Source organism: Rana temporaria, chromosome 1 (assembly GCF_905171775.1).
Source record: "Rana temporaria chromosome 1, aRanTem1.1, whole genome shotgun sequence".
Classification (NCBI taxonomy): domain Eukaryota; kingdom Metazoa; phylum Chordata; class Amphibia; order Anura; family Ranidae; genus Rana; species Rana temporaria.
Genome location: NC_053489.1, coordinates 73,012,973 through 73,025,039, shown reverse-complemented (window position 1 = coordinate 73,025,039; position 12,067 = coordinate 73,012,973). Strand labels below are relative to the sequence as shown.

At 41.1% G+C, this 12,067-nt stretch overlaps 2 protein-coding genes across 2 annotated transcripts in view; both read right to left on the bottom strand.

Moving 5' to 3' along the window:
- ITGA1 (integrin subunit alpha 1) overlaps nucleotides 1-12,067 on the bottom strand; it is a 209,916-nt gene that overhangs the window by 22,233 nt on the left and 175,616 nt on the right. The window contains exons 21-24 of the mRNA XM_040339304.1: nucleotides 9,430-9,513; nucleotides 4,704-4,780; nucleotides 2,833-2,922; nucleotides 2,622-2,724 (exon numbers count right to left, since the gene is read on the bottom strand). Of these exons, the coding sequence (XP_040195238.1) occupies nucleotides 2,622-2,724; nucleotides 2,833-2,922; nucleotides 4,704-4,780; nucleotides 9,430-9,513 (354 nt within the window). The remainder of the gene's footprint in view (nucleotides 1-2,621; nucleotides 2,725-2,832; nucleotides 2,923-4,703; nucleotides 4,781-9,429; nucleotides 9,514-12,067) is intronic.
- Nucleotides 10,282-10,803, bottom strand: LOC120928198 (60S ribosomal protein L23a). The gene has a single exon (XM_040339310.1). It carries the CDS (start codon nucleotides 10,792-10,794, stop codon nucleotides 10,327-10,329), a length of 468 nt encoding a protein of 155 aa, XP_040195244.1. The 5' UTR covers nucleotides 10,795-10,803; the 3' UTR covers nucleotides 10,282-10,326.

Here is a 12,067-nt window from a genome sequence, read left to right as displayed (position 1 = left end):
AACATTACTGCAAGAGCTTCCTCCAGACTTGCAACTGATTTTGGTGAATGTTATCCATTACCAAGGAAAATGGTTATCCCACTTTGATCCAAGCCTTACAAACAATGAAAACTTTCACCGCTCATCTTCAGTTTCAGTTAAAGTTCCTACAATGAATGCCCATAAATATCCTCTGCAGATCTTTAAGGATACATATTTGAAAGCCCAGGTTGCTCGATTCCGTTTGTCAGGCAATTTTAGCCTTCTCATTCTCTTGCCTCTGGGACATGCAGAAGATGCTCTAAAAACTATGGAGAAACGTCTAAGTCAAGAAATTGTGAATATGCTCATTAAACAGCTTGAGGAGGCGCCCATTCGAGCAGCATCTGTGTCTCTTCCTCAGATCAATATTGATACCAACGTTGAATTGAATGAAGCTTTAAGTTCACTTGGTCTCTATGATCTATTCGAGCATCCAGATCTATGTGCTTTATCAAATAGCACAGACCTTGCTGTAAGCAATGTCGCCCATCATGCACTTCTGCAAATCAAAGAAGAAGGAGTGAAGGCTGTGGCTGCCTCTACTATATCCATTGCTCGCACTGTCACAGTTTTTGCTGTGCGAAGACCTTTTCTCTTTATTCTAGTGTCTGATGATATTGGAGTTCCTATCCTTATTGGACATATTAAAGACCCAAGTCAGTGAGGAGAGAAGAACAGGCTTGCCATACTGCTAGAACTAAAATATGTTAATTCTGCTAACTACAAATAGCAAGATAAACTGTTTTTGCATGCCATTAATAATGCAGATATCAAAATATTGAATATATTAAATACTCATAAGTTTCAAGAGAGAATACATTCAGCTCCTCTAATCTTTCCTCGTGGCTGAGCTCCTCCATGCCTCTTATCAGTTTGGTTGCCCTTCTCTGCACTTTCTCCAGTTCCCCAGTAGTGTATTAATGCAAGTGCATTACTGTGCGTTATGTTACTCATTAACGTGCATTGCATCAAGTCAGCCCATTGAAATCAATGGCCTTCCAATACACCAAACATCTAAATTGGACCTCACAATTTTTTTACAGTGCATTGCTTGTGCGTTGGGATGCTATTCAAAATGAATGGCACAGCAGTGAGTCAATGCATGTCCCGCAATGCATAGATGGAAATTGGCCTCTAAAGAGTTTATGATCGCTGGGTGTGTACGTCTAAATCTGCAAGTAAACCAATTATGTTCAATTCCTCCATCCTGTTGTACGTTTCTTTTTAGTAAATCAGTTCTATTGTTTTCTACCTTTGTTTTGTTCCCTTTTAACCCCCCTGTCGGTATTCCCGAGTCTGACTCGGGGTTACATTTTTGTGCTGCGATCGGTAACCCCGAGTCAGACTCGGGCTCGCCTCGCTGCAGCCATAGGCAGGGTTTACTTACCTTGCCCCTGGATCCAGCGATGCCACTGCTCTGTGTGAGCGAGCGGGACCTCGCTTGATTCACACAGTGCCTCTGTGTGCCGCTGATCTCCGTTCCCTGCGACGTTACGACGCACGGGAGCGGAGAACGGCGCCAAATTCAAAAACTTAAAGCGGAGGTTCACCCAAAAATTCACTTTTTGACATTAGTTGTAGCATACTGCTAACATCTGCAGTATGCTGTGTTTTTTTTTTTTTTACTTGTACTTATCGTTATATGAGATCTTGTTTTCCGGCTCCAAGCGGGGAATCCTGCGGGGAATGGGCGTTTCTAAGCGAAGAGGAGTTGATTGACGGCTGCTAAGGTGCGTCTTGGCCTCTGTTTAATCTTCAACTGCCATGATGCTGCACATGTGATCAGTTATGACACCAGCCATTGGATGGTTTGACAGTTTGGTTGAGAGCACAACCAATGTGACAGTTAGCATTCCCGGCATGCCAGGAATGTAACTGCTTTTTCAAACTGTTAAATTGATGGGTTTACTTCCGCTTTAAGGATGCTGGAAAGTTCATTTTGAGGGTGAACCTCCGCTTTAAACAAACACATTACATACAGTATACTGTAATCTTATAGATTACAGTACTGTATGTAAAAAATACACCCCCCCCCCTTGTCCCTTGTCCCTTTTTGTATAATAAAAACTGTTCTTTCTGCCTGCAAACTGTAGATTGTCCATAGCAACCAAAAGTGTCCCTTTATGTCAAAAATGGTTTTAGATCAGCTAGAAAACAGCGATAATAAATTATGATCACTTGCAGAATTGTGCGATAGCGATTTGTGCGGAAATTCGTCATAAAAAAATAAAAATAATGACAGCGACAATTCTGCAACTGAGCAAATTTCAGTGATTTTGAGTTGATTACATTATTGAATATTTTTTATTATAATTATATTATTATTTGTTATAATTATTTATAATTATTTATTATATTATAATGTATAATTGTGTTTTTAAAAACATTTCATACCCGGGATGTCTACTAGACTCTTGTTTGGTCAGACTTAAGTGAGTTATTCCTAAGAATTACAGGCCTACAATATAAAACGCCAAATTTCCTTGCAAATAATGGTACCGCTTTCAGCACCTTTTTTCTGAAAGAATCATACCGCCAGGGAGGTTAAGCTGTCAGCACATGTGCTTAATGCATGCAAATACTGTATATCAAGGACTTACCAAATAATTCAGATTGACTTCAGGCCCGATGAAATCAGTTGAGTTAATCTGAGCAGGTATGGAGTCATTGGCAGCAATAATAACACTGATTTCTTTTGCAGAACTTTGGAAATGCAAAGAATAACCAATTAATAACATCTAAAATACAGTACACATAACTATTATTGTAGAACATTTAGAAATAACAGGGATAGAAATAGGTAATATATACCCAGTAAAGGTCAGTCCGGATTCATATCTCACTGAAAAAGAAAGGTCTCTTCTGTTGTCATGTAAGGTATTGTTCTTCTCATCACTGTCACTGGAAAATGATAAAATCAACATATTACTTTTGCTTTACTTTACTTATTATTATATCCTTAATTTTATAGTCTTCAATTTTTTTTCTTTTTTTTGGGGTGCAGAATACCAGAAAAAACTCTCTATGGCGCCAACCACATGTCCATTGCAGCAATAGTTCCTATGTGATTATATTATATAAATATCCTTATTCAATTACCAGTGCAAAGAGCTAATGGCTAAGTGCAAAGTTTAAAAACCTTTAGTACATAATCAGAACTAATCAGAAGATAACCTATATTAAAGTGAATTGAAATAGATCAACCTCAGTGATGTTGGTTTATCAAAGTATTCAACAAAACACAGGTTACTAATATTATGTAATGGACATACATTTTTTTTTTTACATGTCTCTGCCAAGAAGCTATAAAAGTTTGATTTAGAAAAAGGCAAAACCAATTTGGATTGAATGGCCCTGTGTATTGACTGGTTTGTATTGGAAGCACACAGTACTATAGTCAATGTGTGTAATGCATAGGTGTGCATGTGTGTATATATATATATATATATATATATATATATATATATATATACACACATATACTGTATATATATATATATATATATATATATATATATATATATATATATATATATATATATATATATATATATATATATAAAAACAGTGTCAGTAGGGCAGAGTTTGGTGTCAGTAGAGGAGTGGATCAGTACTGTAGTTTTTATTTTTAATATTTAATTTTTTATTATATTTTACAATTTTATTTAATTTTTTTTTTTTTTACAATTTCTTTTAGGAGCCCATTAGGGGGGCTTTGGTGAAATATCATGGGTCCAAACAGGGGGAAACTGCGCCACACATGTTTTTTTTTAATTATATTTTACAATTTTATTTTATTTTATTTTTTTTACATTTTTTTAGGAGCCCTTTACGGGGGCTTTGATGAAATATCAGGGGCCCAAACAGGGGGAATCTGCGCCAAAAAATGTGTAAAATTATATTTTACAATTTTATTTAATTTTTTACAATTTTTTTACGCCTATGGTGTAATGATATACTATTTCGTTTCCATAATCAGAAACAATAACTTAATGAAATCATCCAGAATTTAAAGCAGCTTTGGAAAAAATGTGAGAATGAAAAGCTTTTTGTTAACAATTGTTTTTAACTACTTCAGCTCCGGAAGGTTGACCAGGCCATTTTTTTCCCACAAATGGAGCTTTCTTTTGGTGGTATTTTATCACATCTGCAGTTTAATTTTTTTGTGCCATAAAGAAATAAATACTGACAATTTTGAAAAAAAAAATATATATATATTTTACTTTCTGCCATAAAAAAATATCAGATAAAAAGTTGTGAAAAAAATCAAATGTATTCATCAATTTAGGCCAATACAGTATGTATTTTGCTACATATTTGTGGTAAAAAAAATCCCAATAAGCGTATATTGATTGTTTTGCGCAAAAGTTATATTGCTACAAACTATAGGATACTTTTCTTTATTTTTTTCTTCCTTTATTTTTTTTTACTAGTAATGGCGGCAATTATCAACTTTTAGCGGGACTACGACACTGTGGCGGACAAACTGGACACCTAACTGACACTTTTTGAGGACCAGTGACCAGTTAGGTGCCCCTGCAGTAACTGCCATTTATCCAGTGTGGAAAGCTCCCAGTCGCCACACGAAGTATGAATGAGCCCTGGACTTTGTCAAATTGATAATCATGCAACCAATAAATCATTCAGTCAATTAAACAAAATCAGTTGGCATGGTGTTTTACCTTGTTGCATTAATAAATATTGAAACTCTATCCAGGAGGTGCGACACATTGAACTGGAATGTTACTGTGAAAGTTATCTAAAAGAAACAAGCAAATAACTATGAAAAACAACATTAATACTGTTACATACAAAACTTGAAAAACACACACATTACTTATTCTGAACAAAAAAAAGCATTTCAAAACAAGTCCTCATTCAACTTTGTAGCTGTATGCGTCGTGGAAAAATTAATCTTCAAAGTTCACAACAGAGGCACTGAAATGTTAAAGCTCTACTCTGGACACAATAAACATACCAGGCTTTAAGCAGGCATACACTCCTTTGACCGAAAAGCAACCCCCCCCCCCCCCCCCAACCTGCTGTTTTTTTCTTCATTAGTAAAATCTGCTGGTTCACATGCCGGGCTCAAACCTGACTTTAGTGTCTTTGTTGTGATCTCTGAGGTTCTTTGAGAACTAATTACTTCACAGTACAAGCAACTTGAAAGGTCATTGGAAGCTTGTTTTAAATTATTATTATTATTTTTTTTTTAATGGCTTGTGAAGACTATGTAAATGATTAAATGTCCATAGTCTGGGCAGAAGTGCACTTTAATGTTGATGTGTTTAAAACTGACCTTGTGGGTGGGACATGGGGAGGAAGCTTTTGACCAGATTTGATGCTTACATCTTAAACCTATTACTTTGTCCCAACCCCCCCCCCCCCCAAGAAAGATGCAATATTTTGAGTTGCAGAAATCGTTATATGTCAGTCACACTTATGGACATAGAGACATAGAACATTGATGCAGAAAAGAGACCATGAGGTCCATCGAGTTTGCAGCATTAAAAAAAAAAAAAATATATATATATATATATATATATATATATATTAAGGTTTTATCTAAGTTTTCCTAAATATAGATCTATGAACATAGATCTATGTTCGTCCCAAACATGTTTGAATCCACCTACTGTTGACTGGCTCCTTACTTCTGGAAGTCAGCCAACAGTAAGTCCCCTTTCATACAGGCTGTCCGATCAAGTCCGTCTGTCCCTTTTTTTCAGGTGGACCTGATCGGACCATCTATTCACTCCTATGAAGCAGCAGATGTCCACAATGACATGTCCACTGACATCTGCCGCTATCCAGTCCGATCCTGTCTGCCAAATCCAGGCGGATGGTTGTCCTATTTTGCATCCGTCTAGCGGATCGGAAGAGATTGGACAGTCGGTCAGTTTTAATCCGATTTCCCCATAGAGGAGAGCGGGAGGTTGACTGGTCCATCTCTGCACAGTGAGCAGAGACGGACCTGTCATCCACGTGCTCAGCGGGAATCAACAGAGTGATCCCTGCTGAGCAAGCGGGGTCCGTCAAAATGTATCCACCCCATGTGAAAGGGGCCTCAGGCCTCGTACACACGACCGAGTTTCTCGGCAAAAACCAGCAAGAAACTTGCTGGGAGATATTTTTTTGCCGAGGAAACCGGTCGTGTGTACATTTTTGTCGAGGAAACTGTCGAGAAACTCGACGAGCCAAAAAGAGAGCAAGTTCTCTATTTCCTCGACAGGAATGGAGAAACCTGCCTTGTCGAGTTCCTTGACAGCCTAACAAGGAACTCGACGAGGAAAACGATGTGTTTCGCCCGTCGAGTTCCTCGGTCGTGTGTACGAGGCTTAAGGCTTGGTTCACACTGGGGTGACAGGTCAGGCATCATGGGAAAGGAGACTGCCCACACAAGTGGGTTCAGTTTAGGTGGATACCCAGGTGAAAAATGTGGGGAGACAGCTATATTAGATTGATCAGTCATCAAGCAGAATATGGAGAGCAGTGCCTGCACAGGTTGTATATGCAGTGGGAGATTGTTTCTCTCCACTGACTGGGGAGACTGCTGAGCGTTGCTGTCTGCACAGTGAAACCTTCTATGTACTGGCCGTTAGGACAATGCTAATCGTCTTAGTTGTGTGGGCAGGGTACCTTCCCACATGCATAAAGTTTCCTTCCAATGCATTTCATCCAGTGGACTGTATCTCTTGATATATATCTCTGTCTTTATGGTGTTTTTCTTTTTCGGTTAAATTGGGAGATTGAGAGTGAATTATAAAGATGGGTACAAAAGGAGTTTGGTATTAAGCCTTCTAGACCAGTGGTTGTAAAGGCTGATTTTTTTTTTACCTTTATGCGTTCTATGCATGATGGTAAAAAACCTTTAGTGTGCAGCTCTCCCTTCAGCCCCCCCCTAATATTTACCTAAGCCCAATCTCTATCCAGCGATGTGCATAGGAGCCAAGGCTCTCCCAGGTCTCTCGCTTCTAATTGGCTGAGATGTAGCAGCAGGAACCATTGGCTCCTGCTACTGTCAATAACATGTATCGCCCCGCTCCCAAATATGGGGGCGCTATTTCAAATTTAGGGGATGTCTGGGCCAATAGTTGGACCCAGACCTGTTGAATTATACACAACTTTGCCTCTGTTCTGGCTGTGGTACTGCCTGGTAGTATTTTCCCTTGTTGCCTGTAGGTGGCATTACCACTTCAGGCCCTTGTTGGAATGCAGGTGTGCCATGGTGTATTGGGTGTCTCTCCTCGGCAGTGGTACAGTGGGAATGGTGACCCTGATGTGCATGCTGGGAGGGGATACTTAAGGGCAGACGCTGTTTTTCGGGGTCCCTCCTGGCACGAGGTGGGTGTGTGCGATTTCAGTCTCGGGACCATGTTGGTCTGAGGCTGTGTTCCTGTCAAGTAGGCCCAGTTATCCTGGCTGGGGCCTATGCGTTGAAGGTGATCCTGTGCTGTCTGTCCTGCAGGAAGAAGCCACTCAGTGAAGGAAGCCAGGGGAGGACCTGTCCCGGAAAGGACTGAGCAGAAGGCTGGTACTTTGGGAGAGGCCTGGTAACTTATTGAAGGGATGCACCGTAACCTACAACACCTTACAGTCCGCCGGGTTGGCTTAACGGCTCTTTGGTTGTAAGGCAGGATGTTCGGGACTTTAAATTCTGTGGCAGAGGATTCCTGACTATCCATTCTGTGTTCTCAAACGGTCTGTGGTAGAGACTGTTTCTTTACTGTCCGTGCATCATTCTGGCTGCTGGGCCATGTGGGAGGGGCCTGTCCGGGTGAGCAATGCCCACTCAGGAGTGAGTGGAGAATATTGGAACTTTGAATACTATCGTGCATTCTGTACTGCGTACCTGAACCTTCCCCTTCTCTCTACTTCCTCTCTCCTTCCATCACAAGTTCTATGCAACAAAAATAAAGCCTACAGTTGAAGGTTTTACATCTTGTGTGGACAGCAGTTTCTACAGACTTCCTCCCCTGGACAACGAACTTAGAGGTAATGTGCAAAACCCAAAAATCTAAACCAGCAGCTCCTTTGGGGGTAGTGCTACAAACATAACATAGTGGCTTGCTATGGGGGCACTAAGCAAGGGGGAGGGGCACAGAGCACCAGCGGAGACCAGAGAAGAAGAGGATCTGGGCTGCTCTGTGCAAAACCATTGCACAGAGAAGGTAAGTATGACATGTTTATTTTTTTAATTTTTTCCTTTACAAACTCTTTAACCTTAAGGTCAATGAAATCTGGTGAGAGATTATGGAATATCAGGGATGTAGTGAACACTATCAGAGCGGTGGTTTCATTTTTGGAAGAAAAAGGAAAGATTCGTTGTTGCTTAAAGTGTGGATGGATTCACAGCAGTGTTTACATAATGGATAGGAATAAATATTAAATTTGACAAGTTTTTTAATTGTTGAACACTTTGGGCCAGATTCTCGTAGATCCGCGTGTCTTTGCGCGGGCGTAATATATCTGATTTACGTTACGCCTCCGCAACTTAGACGGGCAAGTGCTGTATTCTCAAAGCACTTGCTCCGTAAGTTGCGGCGGCGTAGCGTAAATCGGCCGGCGTAAGCCCGCCTAATCCAAATGTAGAACAGGGGGGCGTGTTTTATGTAAATAACTTGTGACCCGACGTGATTGATGTTTTTTACGAACGGCGCATTCGCCGTCCGTGGACATATCCCAGTGTGCATTGCTCCAAATACGCCGCAAGGACCTATTGGTTTCGATGTGAACGTAAATTACGTCCAGCTACATTTACGGACGACTTACGCAAACAACGTAAAATTTTCAAATTTCGTCGCGGGAACGGCGGCCATACTTAACATTGGTACGCCGCATTTACGCCTCATATAGCAGGGGTAACTTTACCCCGGGAAAAGCCTAACGTAAATGGCGTATCTGTACTGCTTCGGCCGGGCGTACATTTGTGAATTTGCGTATCTAGCTGATTTACATATACCGGCGCGTAAATCAGCGTACACGCCCCTAGCGGCCAGCGTAAATATGCAGTTATGATCCGACGGCGTAAGAGACTTTCGCTGGTCGGATCTAATACAAATCTATGCGTAACTGATTCTAAGAATCAGGCGCATAGATACGACCTCCCAGACTCAGAGATACGACGGCGTATCTGGAGATACGCCCTCGTATCTCGTTTGTGAATCTGGGCCTTTGTCTTCATGGACACTAATGTAACACATATTGGTTGTTGTGATAGTTTACGTTTTTATATGTTATAGTGCACTGTATTGTTTTATTTTCTTTTTTAGGTAGGAATTGTAAAAATATTTGCACTATTTGCACTTTGTAAATAATTCGTAACTGTGAAGGTTTTTTTAGGTACACTTAATTAAAGCTGCATTTAGTGCTAATATATCAAGGTAGCACAAAAGTATACATGTATACCTTGTCATTCTTCTTTAAAAAGGGGTATCCAACCTTACATAAGAAGTCTTCACCAGATTCATCACAGCTTACTCCTGGCTTGTCCTAGGGATTATTAAAACAAAACATTACTTATTCATATAAATACTTTCATCGCCTAGTAAAACTGTCATAGTAAAAATGTCTGACTTAGATAACATGACAATTATAGCATGTTCTTTTACACGTAACCAATCATACTGCCAGTGTCTTATTGGTAGACTAGAGAAATAATTATGTGTTTTGCTGCTGTCAAACAAATATACCATGGGACTAATGGGTCCTTGGTTTATGTCTTGGCCAGGACATTACCTGCATTCTCCCAGTGTGTGGGTGTACTTCCAAGTCATTGTTGCCAACCACCAGTAAATTTACTGACAGTTTGTAAAAATCTGTGATTTTTTTTTTACAACTGTCAGTAAAAATCAGGGGCTGATAATTTCATGCTCTGTTGACTTTTTAAGTGTAAATCAAGAAAATGACTTTGTTATGCGTATTGTCAGTGTCCATATCATGTTTATACTGTTCAAATATTCACTGTGTTAGTTCTCAATGGTAACACCCTGTCGAGTGGTTTAATGCAGCTATGGTACTCATGTTAGATATGGAGTCACAGAAAAAGTAAGGAATCGTGGTTTCAAGTGCACCAAGGTCTTGGTAGCAGCAGAAATCATGGGCCATGAGAAGAGCTGGATGCATTCCTAAATGAACAAAACATGGATATTTACATTTATACTGTAGGTCAGGCATGTCCAAAGTCCGGCCCTCGGGCCAGTTGCAGCCCGCGGTCTGATTTTATACGGCCCCCACTTGCAATTAGCTTTATTCACTTTTTTTTTAAAGGATTTATTTCTGTACAGAACATGCGCGCCAGCCGGTTTAGATGATGCCAATCTTGTTAGCAACATCTAGCGCGTCATAATCGGGAGCAAGACGAACGTACGCCTTCTTCTCACCGTCTGGCCTAATGAGGGTGTTCACTTTGGCGACATCAATGTCATACAACTTCTTCACGGCTTGTTTAATCTGGTGCTTGTTTGCTTTGACATCAACAATGAAAACCAGAGTGTTATTGTCCTCAATCTTCTTCATTGCGGACTCAGTGGTCAGAGGGAACTTAATGATGGCATAATGGTCAAGCTTGTTCCGTGTGGGGGCACTTTTCCTTGGGTATTTGGGTTGCCTCCTCAGCCTCAAGGTTTTGGGTCTCCGGAATGTAGGAGTGGTTCGGATCTTCTTCTTCTTGTGACTGTGTACTCCTTTTAGCACGGCCTTTTTGGCCTTCAGAGCCTTAGACTTTGCTTCAGTCTTGGCAGGGACAGCTTCCTTCTTCGCCTTTGGTGCCATCTTGGGGAAAAGCAGCTTTATTCACTTTTGTGGCCCCCAAGGGTAAGGGTGAGCTCATTTTTTTTTAAAATAAATATATATTCTCTTATCCCCTGACAAATCCGAGTGCCTCTCACTGTAAGGATGAGCTGGGGCGTGTTGCTGGGGCGTGTTCCAAAGCCCATTGGGAAGTTGACAGCACGGATCGCCAATAACAGGCACTAAGGGCCAGATCCACAGCCAGCCGCCGTAACTTAAATATTCCCATTTAAGTTACACTGCCGCAAAATTTCTACCTAAGTGCCCGATCCACAAAGCACTTACCTAGAAATTTTCGGCTGTGTAACTTAAATCCGGCCGGCGCAAGGCGTTCCTATTCAAATGGGGCGAGTCCCATTTAAATTAGGCGCGCTCCTGTGCCGGACGTACTGCGCATGCTCACGACGTCATTTTCCCGACGTGCTTTGCACGGTTTTACGTTGCGCCGGGTTTTGAGAATCGCGACGGGCGTAAAAAAAAAAATACAGCCCTAATTTTGCATTTGCAAACTAATACTTACGGAGAAAAAACGAAGCGTAAAAGCTTTGTGGATCTCCGTAAGTGCTAATTTGCATACCCGAAGCGGCATTTCGATGAGAAATGCCCCCAGCGGCGGCCGAGGTACTGCATCCTAAGATCCGACAGTGTAAGTCCCTTACACATGTCGGATCTTCTCCCTATCTATTGGAAACTGATTCTGTAGATCAGTTCCAAAGATAGAAACAGGGATACGCCGTCGTATCCCTTTTGTGGATCTGGCCCTAAGTCATTTCCCGGTCCACAGCTGTAGGGCTCTCGGTATCTCAGTGCCTGTGATTGGCAGCAGCGCTGCGCGCTGTCAGCATCCTAGCGGGCTCGGGCACATCAACTTGCGAACACGCAGAGGTCATCCTTGCAGTGAGAGGATAATAAGATAAGTCACATAGTCAACTAGCATTTCATCTAGTTTTATCAAACCTTTCAGAGAACATGTTTTAGAAAAACGATAGAACAGATAGAAAAAAACGATTGTCTGTGTGGAAGTCCATCGGTCAAAAATCCACGCATGGTCAGAATCAAGGCGACGCATGCTCGGAAGCATTGAACTTCATTTTTCTCAGCACGTCGTAGTGTTTTACGTCACCGCGTTTGGACACGGTCGGATTTTTGATCGATGGTTTGTAGGCAAGACTGATGAAAGTCAGCTTCATCAGGTATCCGATGAAAAAATCCATCAGATTAGATTCCATCAGATATCCGATCGTGTGTACAGGGC